General features: G+C 37.8%; 1 protein-coding gene across 1 annotated transcript in view; it reads left to right on the top strand.

Annotated features, from left to right (window-relative positions):
* Positions 1–407: 407 nt before the first annotated feature.
* Positions 408–17,649, top strand: part of TAFA5 (TAFA chemokine like family member 5) — a gene marked incomplete at its 3' end in the record, with an annotated part of 414,395 nt that continues 397,153 nt past the window's right edge. The window contains exon 1 of the mRNA XM_082487711.1: positions 408–563. Within this exon, the coding sequence (XP_082343837.1) occupies positions 452–563 (112 nt within the window). The 5' untranslated portion in view covers positions 408–451. The remainder of the gene's footprint in view (positions 564–17,649) is intronic.

Consider the following 17,649-nt stretch of genomic DNA (forward strand, 5'->3'; position numbering starts at 1 on the left):
GGCTGCCTGCCGGCGGAGGGGGAAAGGACAACAAGCGAAACAACTTCTGCAAATTAAAATTAAAAAAGAAAAAAAAAAAGGAAAGGAGGGGGAAAAAAAATACTAAAGAGAGGCTCGTGCGTGGGACATCTTCCGAGCTCAGCGCCGCGCCGGGCAGCCGAGAGCCAGCGAAGCCCACCGGGCTGGTGAATCTCACCGCAGGGACGGGAGGAAAGCTGGCTGCGGCCACGGCGCCGAAGTCCTGCACGCTTTAGAGTCGCCTTGGCTTTCCGGCTGGAAGATGATTCCTGCAACAGGACCGTGTTGCTGCTGACGATCCTCGGGGTGGTTGGAAGATGCCTTCCTTGGGGATTACACGTGGAGAAAGGCCATCAGTCGAGGGGAGAGCCGGCTGGTGAAACTGTCTGACTTTCCCCCCCCCACACCCTCCCCCACCGGGGAAGTGGCTTCAATGGCTCCATCTCCCAGGAGAAGCAGTAGGAAAGATGCCAACGCCTTGCCAAGCATGTCCTCAACTTTCTGGGCTATCATGATCCTGGCTAGTCTCCTAATCGCTTACTGCAGTAAGTACATGTTTGTCCTGGTGCTTTTGCTGGACGTAAATCCACACCCTTCCTGCCTGAGGTGATGCCGCTGGCACAGGCCGAGCGCTGAAGCTGGCAGGGGTTAGGTGCTGTGCCTTGGACTTGGCACCTCCACGCTTCTCCCCACTCCCCCACGGTAAAGTTGGGAGAGCGACACTCTGATACTGCTGCTTCGTGGGAGCAGGTGTCCTTAGGTCGGAGATGTGGCATTTCCAGTCCAAACAGGAAACATCTTGTGGATCTTGGGAGCAAACTTTTTAGTGGTAGTAACAGTGATCCACGGTTCACTGTTTATTGTAGGATGTTACCAGCTCTCTCCCAGTCTGCTCCCTCCACTCTCCTACCCCCATCCGCCTTCCCTGAACAGCAGCTGTCTTGCTTATGTTCATTCCTTTAGGAAGCACATACTTAGTTAAGTGACAGATGTCTTAACATCACCGGGATCATATGTGATCCTCTGACTGTGAAATTGCATTGGAACACCCCGGCACTTCCTTAGCACACCCTCAGCAGTTTGATAAACCCATGAGCTCAGTTTTAGAGCTGCATCACAGGTTACCCGTAGAGTTTGGTATATTCTTTTTCGGGTTTGATAGATTGTCCACTAATCACACTGAGTTGCAGACAAGGTATCTGTAAGAATCAAGTGCTTGGACTGTTAGGACTTTTAAAGGTTTTTATTTTTTCTTGTTAGTTTTTTGTCACTCTCGGTAGGAGTCATTTTCAAGCAGTTACATAATATGAGTTAATGCCCATACTTCTGGGAATGCAAGTTAGCCCGTAGTTCCAGAGTGGGAATCTTTCAGAGAGAGTAGAAAAAGCAGTTTCTATGCAATAATAAAAAAATACGTAATTTGTCAGAAGGGACCTGCACAACTTTTCCAAAATGAATCTGCAGTGTGTTTTTCCAACCTGAGCTGAATGTGGTCTGTAATTTACCCATAGTGTGTATTCCTTTCATTAGCTGTAGCATAAAAGACTTTGCACTAGGCTTGGCTTCTTGAGCTGTAATAGCTGTAGGTTATGATGAATAGGAAATGGATTCTCATTTTCAGGAGCATGCCTGCTGCATTTCTTAACCCTCTACTCCATTCTCTCCAACCGTATTATATTCTCCATTTTTCTCTGTGTGGTTCTTTTTTTTTTTTTTTTTTCTGAAACAAGATTGTAATTGGCTAAGAGAACCTTTAATTCACTTTTTTGCATGTTACAGGGACTCCCCATACTGACAACAGTGAAAAAGGCTTATTCCAAAAAGAATAACATATTTTGTAATTATTTTTTGCAATTTACCACATTTTGCATTACAATTCTCATGAAAAATCATATCAAACAGGCCATATTTTTAAATCATTTCATTTTGTACATAATGCCATATTCAACGTGCTAATATAGAGGGTATACTAAACAAAAAACTTGGATTTAAAAGAATGTATGTGCATACTGGGAGATATGTGACTCCGTAAATGCATATTACAGGATGAATAGTTCAAGTGTATTAGTAATAGGTAATATTTTATCAAGTTTGTGCTAGAAATGCCTGGAGGGTCCCAGGCTTTTTATGAGAAGGTAAGAGTTCTTCTGTGCAGATACCTTCTATCAGCATAGCCTCAGAAAGAGTTAACTGTAAACTCTGACACATTTATTTAGCAGTGAGAGATTTGACAATGGTCTGTTCTAAGGAATTAAGTTGTCCATTTGAATTGTTATATATCGTTCATTATTTATTTTTTGCGTTTGTTTCCTGATACTGAACAATGCAAATGTTGGCTGATCGTGTGAAAGCAGCTTCTGGTGTGCTTAAATCACCAGTTTTTAATTAGTTCTCTCAGCCAGTGTAGACGGTGTTCCTCAAAGATGTAGTACACTCTGCATTCCATATACTGCTGAAAAGCACCATGCAGCTTAAAATATGCAGTGTCAAAACACTCCACCATTTATGTAATCTTTCACTGATTTGATAACTGCAATTCCAAATGTTAATGAAGCGCCATGAACACTTTCTCTAGCAGTAGTATTTGAAAAATTGCAAAAAATGTTCTTGCTCTGTGGAAAGAGTGAAGATGTTTAAAAATCAAGGCAAAAAAAAAAAGTGCAGCTATTTCTAGGTAAAGTAGTACTGAACATTTTTTGAATTCTTTTAAAAATCATCTAGGGGGTTATTCAGTCTTTTTTTCATCTGATGCCTTATTTTTTGAGGGAAAGCATAACTGGGGTGAGGGGTGGGTGTCAGTTATGTTTTAAGAGTAACAGCCTTGCCATATTTCTTAGGAAGTAAAAGAAAAGAACTTGGCAATGTAAGGTGTTCTGTATTTTTCCACACACCTTATATTCAGGTATATGGAAGTATACCAACTTAAACTTCTGATATCAAGCAAGCTTCTAAAAAAAAAAAAAAAAAAAAAAAAAAAAAAAAAAAAAAAAACAAAAACACAAAAAAACCCAAAAACAAACAAACAAACAAAAAAAAACCAATACAGGTGAATCCATTATTAAAGTAATTACAGAAGCCTTGTATCTGATTATCTCTCACTGTATCATTTTGCTACATTTACATCAAACCCTGCAACTCAAACAAACCAAAAAAAAATCAGGACTTTTACATTTTTCCATTTTTTTAGGTAGGACTATAAATAAAACTTTTGATCTACCTTGCTTATTTTCATTTTTAGTGTATTGGTCTGACAAAGTTTATTCCTGAATCAGTTATATGAATGTCGCTTCCCCTTCCCCTAATTGCTTTGTGAATCTTTGGTTTTGGGAATGTATTTGTTGTACAGTAGTCATCCCTGTGCAACCAGTAAACAACATACTCTGAGTTTCACTTGACAGATAAGCGTATTTATAAAGCGTGTTCAGGATGTATATCTGCATTCCGTTAGACTTTCATTTATACTTTAATTTCTGAAGCCCAATTATGTTCTCTTTGACATGGTAAAATGAAAAACTGATAATTTTTTCTTTCTTAAATGTTTAGATTATACTTAGGGATAGTGGCTCCATCCTATGGTGGAAGAGAAACCTGCATCAAATCAATTAGTTTAGTTGCTATAGTGATAAATATAATGTAATATTCTCCAACCGAAGAAAAATGGTCTGATTTGGTAGGTTCTCAACAGGAGAAGGCATAAATTAAGTAGTAGAAATAGGCTGTTTATGGTCATTGGTGTGACCACCAAGGAGTTACTTTACTTAACAGAACCATCAGTAAATGTAAAACCAGTCTCAGAAGGCTCTCCTGGTAGAGGGTGACCACCTTGAATGGCAGTTCAGAATTAGAGGAGTTGTGACGGTTTTGGATCCCATACCTGCATTCAGCATACTTGTTTAAGGAACAGTGGTAGACCAGAGAGAAGTACCTACAGTGAATTCTTTAAGTTACTGTTTTTATGTTGTTAAGGTACATCATTGGGTTGTTTTTTTTTCTCCTTCTGTAACTGGGATTTACATTTTTCCATGTTAAAAAGTTTGGTCAAAATTAAAGAAATTTACTGTGGTACCAAAGTTGAATGCTACGTCAGAAATCTAAAAATAACACGATTTTCATACAGAATTATTTCTTAGTGTATTTATTCAGTTGGCTTTGCTGTAAATACTGAGGTGCTTTTTATATGCAAATGGTGACTTTTTCAACAACATGTGATTCAGCTTTAGCAACGTCGTGGCTGTTAGGAGCTTTTGGCTTTCCTTATTTTATACAGTTTTGTAAGCATAAGAAATAGAACATTAGACCACTGTGGTGTTATGGGTTTTGCTGTTCTGTTAAGGGAATACTTACAAGGGCAAGCAAATGGGCTTTTTGAAAGGAACTACCAGAACTGAATGGTACTTGGAAAGTTCACCTTCTTAAGTATTGTGTATGAAAGAGAGCAATATGAAGCCCAGAATTTATGCTGACTAAATGGTGATAGTACTAGGAAAAAAGAATTCAAAAGTCCAAAATGCAAAATATTTCCCATAACTCTACAGTTCTGCATTGTAAGTGCGTGTTCTTTCACTGTAATAGGAAATGGAAAGAGGAAACGTTCTCCTAATTCATTATTTCTTTTGCTTGTAGAATACAATATAAGAACATTGTAATGATGAAATACTGGTGGGTTCTAGTAAATTACTGATTCTGCAGCCTACCATTTAAACCCGTGGGATTTGTTCAGGAGAAAAATCAAGCCCTTAGCATAAATAACAAAAGCATCTCAAAGATTTTGCTTGGTACCATACAGAATGCAGATAATTCCCATGAAAAATATTATATTGACCTCACCTTAAATTGAGATCCTGTTGGTACATATTGGGGGGACTTTGCTCATTTGGGAAACACCTTTTCATCATCCTGTTTTGGAATTATTTTCTGTCTAGAAGACACAGACTTCTATGGTCTCTAGGTCTTATTGTTTCCTTAACTGTTTGAGATTGCCAGCAGGGATGGCAATTAGCTGTGACTGTCACCTGGACACCTCTCTAGTAGGAGCTGCCATATCATCATGCATTGGCTACTCGACAGCTGTTAGATGATAAGTGGTCACTGCTGATTTATGTTGGATGCAAACAAGTCACCTCTGAGTAAAGGCCTACAGCTCCTGTTACTCATCCTATATCATCACATTCTCTGCTTTTTACAAATGAAAAAGACAGATTTTTTTATCTGTCCAAACTGATTTGTAATTTTATTATGTTTTCTGCAGGAATTACTGGGCTTCTATTTTTCCCAAAATCTGCAGACAGAATGAATGTGACACATAGAGCAACTGTCATTCCTCAAACTTTTTTTCAGTCTAGTTTGTGTATAGAAAACAAAAATAATGCTTTTATGACATTAAATAAGAAAAGCTAGATACTACATTTTTGTCTCTTTATATAACATCCCAGCAGGGCCCTGTTAAGAAGGTTCATTTTTTTGAATTAAAACCAGTACTTTGAACTTAATGGCCTCTACAAAATACTGCCTGTCAATGTGAGTACCAAACTGACATTGAGATTGTCTCACCAGTTATGTTGTAGTCTGTCCAGATCAGGTATTACATAGAAGTCATTGGCATTAACATAAAAAATGTCTTCTTACAGCTTTTTAGTGTTGAATTTAACACTTTAAGGCTAAGTACGCACCATTTACAATTTCTCAAATGTATTTGAATTCTGGTAACTCTTACTTCCATTGCAAGTGTAACCACTGATGTAGGTGGATATAATGGGAAATAGGTATGGAGGGAGAACTGGAAAGAAATGGATATTTACGATTAAATACGTGGCAGCGGAGTATTCTATGTCTTTCGGCAGTGTTGCTAGGAGAGAGACTGAGACCTTTGACTTGCCTTTTTTTCTCTCTTTATGCAATGTACTGTGTTGTTCTTACCATAGACTATGAAAATAGCATTGGGAGTGTGGAGTAGAGCCCCACTGCTCCAGCTAAGGGTATAAACATGAGCTAGATTGTATCTTCTTTTACTGGGGTGCCATTAATCTTTCACTCTTTGCTTACTGACTCCACTGAAGAAGCAGTAGTAAATCCTTCCCTGGAATTAGCCTTGTGAGTGGGAATTGTCCCACTCATTCTTCTCTGCTAGAAGCTGGGGGTATGAAATCTCTCAGTTTTTAGATGTAATTTAGTGCTTTCTTAGCGAGTGCTTTAACCATAAGGCTATTACGTGGAAAAAAACAACCACATTGCCAGCTATTCTAGCATCTGGCCTGCCAAATAATTTTTATTAGAGGTATGCCTTGAATGTTGTCAATAACTCAAAAATGCACTCGGATGCTGAACTACGTACAAAAGTGTCAAATACACAGGCAAATCTAGATAGTACTAATTAACCACAGTCTTCCTGGTCTGCATATTCTTTGTTGCTAAATTCAAACCAGAATGTTTTCATATTTGACCAGGTGTGTTGTTCTGCTGGGGGTTTGTTTAGTGTTTGTTTTTTTGTGTTGTTTTGTGGTTTGTTTGTTTTTTTTTTTTTCTTCTCTGTTTAAAGGGAAATTACACTGCTTTTTGCACAGATGGCTGGCAAAATTGCTATTGTAGATGTTTCGGGAAGTCATCTCTTCATGGATATGCTTTTGTGTTAGCCCTGCAAATAGGAAAATGTTATGTGGTGACTATTTGAAAATATATGAACCGTATTTAGAGTATGTTTTCCAATATTTCTGGTGTAGAGGTTTATTCCAAAGATTTTGTGCATGTTTTTCAATAAATGGACTTTGGCTATAGTACAGGAATCACAAGTATAATGGTAGAGGGTTTTGCATTCATGTGATGATCTATTGATCTCCTGAAGACTTTGTGTCCTGTGTCTTATTTCGATCTCTGGATGGACTGTTTCTTTTGACACCTTTCTGCAAACACTTGATTGCTTTCAGATAACAGGAGAGTATCTTGTCTAAACCTCGGGTGAGGAGCATAACTGACTAATTTTCAAAGGAGTCTCTGTGCAACAGCTAAGTACTCCATACCATCCCTGGTTTTGCGTCTCCTAGTGCTTTGAAGTGCCTGTGGCCCAGTACAGCAATAAGGAAGTTACTTCTCTAGAACAAAATGTTATTTATTTTGCCAAACGATATGCTGCTGTTGGAGAAAACATGAACTATATCTAGAGAGACCTCTAGCTACTATTTTTTCTGTGGTTACAATTCCCTTCAAGGCTATAGGTTGCTATGACTTATTTTTAGTTTTGATGTTCTCCACCTCGTTCTCTTGCAGCCCAAGTTAAGACATGCTTTCAGCTGACCCTTGTCTTTAAGAGCCCTCCACCACTGGCATCTCCTGGTCTTCCAACAGGAGAGTGTTTTAACAGGGCAGGGTCTTAAGATATTTTTAGGATCACATACCTGGCAAAATAAAGCTTCCTTCTCTCTTTACCTGTGCCTGAAAGTAGCAATTTGAGCTATGACCCCATTGTTTGGTTTGGTGTTTTGAAGGTCCAGAACTGGGACTGTCTCTGGTTTTGTTTTGTGTAAAGGTTAATTCCAAAACACTGTTAACAGCTGTGCTCTGTTTGTATTTTGTGCACCAGAAACTGAATAAAAGCCCAGAGCAGAATGCCTGGGAGATTGGTAATGTTTCAAATTGCAAGTTGTGTTGGTTGGACTGATTCCTGATTTTTCATCCGTTGTAGAGAAGAATTGTAGTGACCGACTGTATTCAAGCGCAGTGGTGGAACCTGCTGGTTCTGTTAGCAGACAAAGCTTCATCATCTGAGAGAAAGGTCCTTACCTCTTACAGAAACGAGAAATTTAAAAGGGAATTCTTCTTGTGTTATTCTTAATCATAGTTTAATTTATGGTGGCTTTTACTTTTGCTCTGAGAACTCTTTCCCCCCCAATTATCTTAGAACTCTGATGTTGACAAATGTGTTCTAAGAGATGATCCATTGACAGTAAGATGCTGTTAACCCCAAACACCTGTGTCACTTTCAATACGCTCAGATGTCAGTATGCCTTTTAGCAGAATATTTAATTTTTTCATTGAACTACTTCAGTGCAAAGTTTGGCAGAACAGCTTAGCCAGATGACAGAAGTGGGTTTAAGCTAGGCTCTTGCACTTTTCATTAAATGATTCAATTGCAAGCAGAAGCGTTGAAATGCTGTGGGAACAGTGACTTCTTGCCCTTCTTCTGGCAGGTCCAAAGGAGGCCCCCAAAACTGATCAGGGCTCTGGAACACCTCTTTTATGAAGAAAGGCTGAGAGAGTTGGGGTTGCTCAGCCTGGAGAAGAGAAGGCTCCAGGAAGACCTTATTGCAGCCTTTCAATGCGTGAAAGGGGCTTACAAGAAAAATGGAAAGAAATGTTTTACCAAGGCCAAGTGACAGGACAAGGGCCAATAGTTTTAAACTGAAAGAGTGTAGGGTCAGATTGGACATAAGGAAGATGTTTTTTATGATAAGAGTGGTGAGACACTGTCACTGGTTGCCCAGAGAAGTTGTGGGTGCCCCATCATTGGAAGTTTTCAAGGCCAGGTTGGATGGGGTCTTGAGCAACCTGATCTAGTGGAAGATGTCCCTGCCCATGGCAGGAGGGTTGGACTAGATGGTCTTTAAAGGTCCCTTCCAATCAAAACCGTTCTATGACTTTTGGTCTCTTGCTTAAAATTAAACTAAATACGAGTGTAACAGATATTGTGAGAGGTTACCTATTACTGATAGCATTTGCTGGTGTTACTGAAAGGGTTCACCAGTTGCTCATTGTTTTGAACCAAAATGGACTATATATTTAGTTATACCTTGGATAGACACTTTTCTTCTGTGCAACCTAAAAGAAATGTGACTTTTTCTATTATTTTTTGTATAGTGAACTAATTCCAAAGTAGTTCTGTATATAGGCTTGAATCATAAAAATATAAAATTATTTTCTGAATTGAACTAATACAACAATCTGAGTTAATCTTAAAAATAATTTCATTGAAAAATATCAGAAAGGTGTTTCAGAGCTTTTTCCGTATACGCTGTTAGTAGTGCTTTATTGAACATTCATTTTAAGATGAGTATATAAGTTTGTGTATATTTGTGCTCAAGTAAAAACACATCAATATTTAAAATAAAATGAAGAGGTTTTAAATATTGTTCTCGCTGAACATTACTAAAAGGTGGTAATTTCCCTGAAATTATCTTCTGTAAGGCACTTGACCTAACATATCTTTGTATATGCTAATGCCTGCAATAATGATTCTTCTAAGTTATCGTTTTAAAAAATTTTCATAGACGTTTTCCTTTTAATTTATCAGTTCCCGCTAGAAGAAGAAAAAAAAAAACCAAAAAAAAAAAAAAAACAACCAAAAAACAAAACACGTGATCTGGAACTCAGATCCCGTTGGCTGACGAAGAGTTTCAATTACGTCTGGATAGGACTGGTCTTTCCTTACTTTAAATTTCTGCAGTACAGTCATCTATATTTACCATAATTTCCTTTTAAAGTCAGTGGAAACATAGACATTTTTACTGCGCAGTTCATGTGACCTGTTTTAGATACATGATGCAGTCTGAGGTAAATTGTGCTGCAGAACTGCTTGTCTTGGTTGACTAAAAAGCAGATTAGACAACTCGCTAAGATTTTAACATATAAGTTATCATACTAATCCAGTCCTTCATTACAGCATCTTTAGAATGTTGCTTATTTTATTTTTAAGGCCCACGCTTAATATTTAAATGTTTAATGCCAAGTAACTGGTTTGGTATTTCTGTAGGGAAGAAAAAACATAGAAAACAGGCGTGTGATACAGATTCATTAAGACTGTAGGTCAAGCTACTGAACTACTGCAGCAAAGGATTTGTACAAATTGAGGGATGTAGTTGGCAAAAATTACTGGGGTCTTCTGGAGACAAACAGCTTGTATCCTCAACGTTTTTTGCCATGTGTTTTGTTTTACTGTAAATTCTCCAGTTTGGTTGCCACTATTTTCACACTCTGGGCACTCTAAAAATACTGTCTTTTTCCAAAAAGTTGGAAACTAGGTGAATTTTACATGAGTGTACCGAAGGTTATCATCTTTGTCATTCTTTGTCTCATTTTTTTAGCCTCTTCCATATGAAACAATATTAAATGCATTTGCACCGTGCAGCCTTTTATAGTGTGATTAGTACATTTGAATCACCTTCATCTACTGGTGATTTAGGTAAGAAAAGGTTTATAGGTGAACAATGTGTACATATATATATAAAAGAAGCTGCAGGGGTGAAGACGACTAGAAACGCTTGCCTTGGATATAAGAGCCGATATGAACTGCACTGAGCGTTGAAGTGCCACCCCCCTCAACTCCTCCTGCCCTTTCTTCTACCCGCACCTGGAAAATAAAAGCTATATATGAAAAGAGTTTATGTTATGTGGTTATTTTTGGTAATTTGGCTTTATGACCTAAGCGGTTCCTTCAATTCTACATTTTTCAGTATAAGTGCTACTTTTACAGTCCTTTTCATCTGGAGAGATTTGTTGCCTTCTATACCTCATTCTTTTATCAATGTGTTTTTGTTCAAGGCGCATATTGCTGCTTTTCACCTTTTTCCATGGTGTATATCTTCATTGACATTTTTTGTCTAACAGCTGGCCATATCTGGTTGTGCTGCCTGTGTAACTAGAGATCTCTACCTTAATCCTGTCTATAAATGTGATTATTTTCTAATATAATCTTCTTTACAATGCCTTACCCAGGAGACTTTTTCACAGTTTATGGTGTTATATGGGTTTCCTTTCCCATGCGTTTGCATAGTTCTGTCAAGTGCCGCTGTGAACTCTTTGGGTGATAACAAGTTGCATGAACTGCCACTTGTAATTTATGATAAATGGATTTGTGGTATTTCAGATACAATTCCAAGGAATTAGTTTAAAAACAACTTATAGTACTTGAGTTGGTGGCATTTCAAAAGTAATTCCTATGAAACAGCTTAATGCTTATCTTTTTTCCATTTTGACATTTGACAGGAGTATAGGTAAACCAGTATATTCTTTGGCACAAATATTACATTGACTTTGTAAGACTGACATCGTATTGAGCATATGTAATACTGAGAACTATTGCTTCATGTTTTCTCAGATAATTTATCTCTATGTAGACGAAAGGCATGTCCTTCAGAATCCTTAATTTCATAGAGTAAAAGTTATCTTTTCCTCCTGATATTTTAATTGAAGCACAGATGCAAAATAAAATGAGGCAACTACCATTCTCATTTGTTTAGTTATTTCCCTGAAATTTATGGGGGATTTTTTGTCTTCATCAAAGAGCAAATTTGTAGACCTCAGGAAGGTATTTCCTGCATTACCTTATTAGAGCACATTCCCAATATATTTCAATGCCTTTCCTTTCACTGCTTGTAGTAACTGATGTCCATTTCCTTCCTGAGACCTTCTTTTGGAATTTAGTGCTCCGTGTTGGCATAGAGTCCCAAAATTACTTTTCTATATTTTTTCAGGTTTACTTTCTTATTTTTCTTATCTAAGGTCAGGCAAATTGGCCCTACTGTTTGTCTTGCCACTTTCTGAAGTGCTTTTCTGTTACTCAGTCTGACAAGTACAGCTATGTGAATCACAGTTTGCCAGTGACTTCTCAGACAAATTAACTTGATATATGTGTAGAGACTTTTTCTCCCAACTGCTGCATCTGCAGAGATTTGAGAACTGGGCTTGGTTGTTTTTCTTCCACGTGCATCAAGTTCTCTGAGCCCAATTATAAACTCTGTGATATGGCATACTGTAGGCTTACACGCAGGTACCTTATTAGAACTCCGTAAACTGGCAGTGCAGAGAGAATATAAGGCATCCAAAATTAGAGTTTAATTTTTCTTCTGTCGTTCTGAATTATTTCAAAAGTATATTAAAGCAACAGATATGACTATGCACAGAGGGTTAGAACTGAACTGTTGAGAAGAAAATGTGCTTTCAGTTTCAGTGCATGTAATTTGAACAAACATTTTAAGTTGCCAAAATGCTGGAGAGCCCTGGTAGATATGATGGGTGTACGTCATTTGTCATGACAGGGGTGCCTAAATTGTGCATGTTAATGTTACTCAGGTCATGTATGTTTAGTGTGACAAAGAATACCTATGCTTTGTCTGGATAATACGCATTTTTCCAGTGGAGGAACAGGAACAGCTCTCTTAAAAGTGGGTGGCAGGAAGCTAGAACTTAACCCAGAGCTAGTTGGTTTTGGCCTTTGTTTGAAAGGGACAGTCACATAAAGCATATGGAATGAAAATTTCGGAGCTCTTCTGTAAAGTCAAAGAGCAGCGTTTCTAAAGTATGCTTTCGACCCATTTAATGTTCTTATTTTGCTTTCTGGTTTACTCTTCTTGGTGTATATTTCTATAATGCAAATATTTGTTTTCAGGATGTAGCACTGTAGTTGAACTTACCTGATCAAAATGTAACATTTTTTTCTCACATCTCTAAATTTGCTGATTTCCCCCCCCCCCCCCCAACCCCCCCCGAAGAGCAGAGATAGTGCCATGAGTTTGTTGGGTTTTGTTGTTTTTTATTTGTTTGTTTGTTTGTTTGTTTTATCTGAAGGTAGTATGAAAACCTTAGAGGGAAAAACAAGTGTAAATCTAAAGAAATAATGGAGGAAGAAAAATTTTGAATTTTGCTTGCTGACACATTAAAAAGAAATGGAAATTGGATTTGCAGATTTGATTTGCAGACTTGGACAGCATTTCTTTAAAAGTCAACAGAGCACCTTTCAAATCAGGTTCAACCTGATTTGACAACTGTCACAGAAAATTCTGTCCTTAAAAAATGAGAGCTTGTAAATTCGCACTGAGGCTTGTTTGTGTGCTGGTTCCTTTTCCTCTTACCTACATCTCAGGACTGATTGATGTATAAACACAGGGATACACGTGTGAGAAAACCACATGATACGCTGGATCATCCATTTTAGTTTTGCTTCATTGCAAACAAATGCGTCGTATTGATTAATTTATATATTTTCTGGAATTTTTGAGAGGAGTAGTTTTGTTTATTAGTTTGATCAGTAAACGTAAAACTTTTTTCTTCTGTGGGTCTCGCCTCCGAGATTATATAAAAACACTTAAATATTTTAAATATTGATAACAGCAGTTCTTTCTAGGCCTCTAAGATAAGTAGCTTGATGGGTTTATAGAGTATGATGTCTGTGGTTGCAAATCGTTTAAAGAATGCGAAGAGTTGGGTTGAGTGCTCGCTTTCAGGTAGTGGACTCTGTGTCGCGCCCTGTCTCTCTTTGTCATTTCCACAGGCACCCGAGCCTGAAACGTTACTGCCAGTCAGGAGGTACTCGGTGAAAGAGAGAGCGTCTGCTTCTGTCTCTTTGCTTAACGCAAGAACTGCCATAGCGGAGGAATTAAAGCTGTTAACAAACTGTCAAAATACTAGTTCCCAACATCGGTAGTATTTTAGCTGAGAGGCAGGCAAATCAAGTTCTTATGGAATGTTTATTGGGTAACTCATTCAGTTGCTGTGCGTGCTAACGCGAATCTGGGCCAGGAGGTTCGTCTGCTGTTGCAGTGCTCAGCTCTATAAAATACAATAGCGATAACCATAAAAATGTATTTGCTTTCACATTGAAAGTAGCTGTTATTGGGACTGTACTCGGGCAGAAAGAATGTTGCTTGATACGTTTAAAACCTACATATATTAACAGTTGATATTATTCCAGGAACATGGCCATAATGTTTATTTCCTGAGAACAAGGAATTTGAGCAGGTTTAAACACACAAAATGAGAAATGATTTATTGCCTAAATGAGGAATGATTTATTGTCTGTAAACAGTTGAAAACACTCCTTTTAAATCAATTGCAGATAATGAAAGAGAATTAATGGTGAAAAGAAAAGACATTCATTCTTTTTTTCCCTGAACTTAGATTTAAGATGACTAATGGTGAAACAACGCACTGGAATTTGTGAGTGTCGGAACCAGTGAAGCTAACAAAGGAAGAAGAGCTTCCACATGTGAATTTCATGCACATGCCATCAAAATATCTACCAAACTCTACCTTTACTTTTTTTTCAAACCTGCCTTATTGTTTTATTTGATATTTCTTACTTCTGTTTAAATTGAGTATACAGTTTGTTTTGAAAACAGCAAGATTTCTAAAGGTACTTTTGAGGTATCACTCTTCAAATGTGCTTTGGTTTTCTGTTCAATTTGGCATCCTGTAACTTTTGAAAACTTTTTCAGGTACGTGTAGAACTTCTACGTTCCTAGAATGTCTTTTTTAGAGAGTGATTCTGTCTGTACTGTGTAGGTACACCTATACACAGAATAAGCCTCATTTTATGGTATTTTTTTTCCTCCATTGCCTGACTTGTTTCTATACACATGAAAAGCAGATTTATGTAAGATGAAGAATATCCATGAAGAATATTGATTTTACACTAACAACATGTTTCTAAACATAAATACGTTTTCTATGTATGTTTTCAATAACATTGAAAAATAGTGGTCATTACATGTTTTTTTGCAGGACAGGCATAATGCATCTGCTATTTTTGCCTTTGATAAAAGACTTATTACCACAGGGAACTTAAATTCTATTAGTTTTTGAAGAGAAGGGAGTAAAAATCTATGAAAACATTCTTGGGAGCAGGAAATTTGGCTGGTATATGAATCAGGCAGAAGGAACTAGTCTTTTTAACACTTCAAGTATGAGGTACAGACTCTAATTTTGTGAAGCTCAAAAACAAGTGTCAAGGAGTTTTATGGGCCCCATTACCTTTCAGGTTCATAAAACACTGCCAACAAGCATGTGTCTCTCTCTCTTTTGTAGGATAAATAACTCAGTTAATTTATGAAGTCTTCCTATTTTGTGTGTAAAAGAAGAAATTTAAGGTAAATTTATGTGAATAAATTGGGTTTCTATTTTATTCCATTGATCTCATGGGAATTAATATCACAACGGTGCTAATACCGTCATAAAATTTTTGTTTCTTGCACTTCATTGTCAGGAGTGACAAACATAATTGTTTCCTTGGAGTGGCAATGCTGTTAGAAGTTACTTTCACAGACCAGTGTAGCCTTTGAAAGTTTGAACTGGACTTTGTACACATTTTTATTGCTTAGTGGATGTTTTCTGGTGCTGAGCGTGGCCATTTGAATATTTTCTTGTTCGGAGCATAATTTCCACATAAATTCACAGTTCCCTCTTCCTTCCATACGTGCAGTGCAAATCTGGAGATATGAGTGACCGTTTGATGCCTGAAAAGCAGGTGAATTCCAGTAAGTCTTACAGGAAAGCCAGGGGGATATTTTTCCTTCTGTGGCTGTCTGAGCCAAAGATGAGGAAGAAAAGATGTCTTTGAAGCTGTGACTTGATTTAGTAGCACAAAGGCAAACTTCTTTGTAAATGTGAGCAATTCTAGAGAAAGTTTGATGTTTCGGAGCCCTTCTGTCAAGCTTCCAGTATTGTTTTGGTCTTCCTGGAGTCAGTTCTTACCGCCTCCTCTTTAAACAGGAGCTTTTACAGAATTTGTTACGTTCACACTCGGCACAGGGTGGAGTTGAACGCTGCGTGTGCTCGCACTCTAGATGGAGATCCTGATGAGGAGTAGGTAGGAGGAGTATGATCATTGTGAGAGCCTGAAGATGGTGGAGAAACGAAATGCCCATACTAGCCTGAGTTTGTGTTCTCAGAAAAAATGACCCAAGTAATTTCAACCTATTACTGTTTGCCCTCTGCAGCTGTCTTTGGGATGAAAATAGGAATTTTTTGGAGATCAGCTATACCAAAGCTGCCAAGTCCGTTAGAATTGATATGACTGTCTTCCTTTTCCCTGTAATGCGGAGGTCATCCAGCAGAGCCACAGGTGCTGTCTCCGACTGGTGGCCTGGTCGGAAGCCCAGCTGACAGGTGGTGGTAGACAGGAGGGATTTTTACTACTTTATTGAACACCTTGCTTAGAAAAAGGTGATCAGATTTTGGCCAGCAGCTGGGAGCACCTCCAGCACTGGTGTGTCAGACTGTGGCATGGTTTAGTACTTTTAACACCTGGTCGGCAGTCACAATCAAAAGAACAGTCTGTCTGAGCTAAAGAAATGTGATGTACATTTCTGTACGTGGAAATTAAAACTCAAGATCAAGGTCTTGTAACTGCATTTACAGAAAAACAATTACTTCACTAGTTAAAAAACACTGTGTCAGATTCTCCACAGGAAAACCATTGCTTTGACCCCTTTCCAAAAGAGCAGTACGCTTATTAAAGTGGTAGAGAAGCTATCAATATTTTCTCGCACTTGATTGAAACAAGAAACAGCAGGGTAAGGCTTTGTCTTCACTGCATCCCAGGGCATCTTTTGTTCCTCAAGTATGTAATTCTCCGTTAGAAAATTATGGCAAAAAGCATAATAATTTGGGATCTCTTGTTTCATTGATCAAGTTGATAGAACTCGCAATAAAAGAGGGAGAATGACAGGAAGGGACTGAGTGGTTACTTTCTGTTTATAATTTAGGCTCCCCTTTTCAACAGCTTCCCGATATAGTTAGGTAGCTACTGTGGTGCGTGAGTGACTGGAGAGTTTATTTTAAGGTGGAATTGCGTATTCTTGACTACTGATACGTGTGAACAGGCCAACAGTTGATGTTTGTAATTAATTTTCACATTGATAATTATTTAAAAATCTTCTGAATCTTAATACATTTTATTTCAGGGCTTTGCTGGTAATTTTCTAACAGCCTACTGGCAACGGCAATTATTCCCAAAGTTGAAGCCATTTTTCACTAAAAACTATACGATTTTTTGAACAGCTACTTCTCCTCCTGCTTTCCAGATAGTAAAGTTAGGAGTGCAGCTGTTTCCTACTTAAATGGAAAGCATTAATCATTTTATTTTTCATATAAAATCAAATAGCTGTTGCAGTAGTCTCTGTATGTAAAATTTGTTGTTGGACTCACTGTTTTAGAACAAATGATTCAACCATGGCATCATTTGATACAAGATGAGTCTGGGATATTTTGTATTGAAGTTGAGAGTCTAAATAATGTCAAAAAATGCCCTGTATCTAATGTTTCAAGAAACAAATATATTTAGGGTGCACATACCGTATTTATCTTCCATTTTAAAATCCTACTGATACCTCAGACTATAAGAAAAAGTGTAACATCCGTGGATGACATTGATGACTTAAGTAATAGAAAGGGGGTGAACATTATGTGTTTATTAATTATCAGCATGAATTTCTACAGTAAAATGAGAGCTCATCTATCATCATCCAGAAATAGATATCCTTGGCATACTGGTTAGTTGCAGGTTAGCTAATGAATCATTACTGGGGTTGTGAAAAGGTGTGTGACCCCAAGGTGAATTAGAAAAACAAGAAGTATTAATGTCGCTGTAGACAGCACTGTTGAGACTTCATTAGCAAAGTTATGTATAATTCCCTTTATTCAGAAACTCATATTGAACTAGGTGGAAAAGTGGTTGGATGGAGGAATGAAATGTCCACTCCAGAAATGAAGTTTAGAAGTGCTTGGCTTGTTTAGTCAAACAACAACTGAGAGATACAGTAAGGTCCATCAGGAGAATAAACAACAGCGGGGGGAAAAATAAACCAAAACAAAAAGGACAAGGTTAGCTCAGGGTTAAGTGGTTGTACACTGACATCAGTAAAGATCTCT

The sequence above is a fragment of the Vanellus vanellus genome (genome assembly GCF_965231255.1).
Source record: "Vanellus vanellus genome assembly, chromosome: 1".
NCBI lineage: Eukaryota > Metazoa > Chordata > Aves > Charadriiformes > Charadriidae > Vanellus > Vanellus vanellus.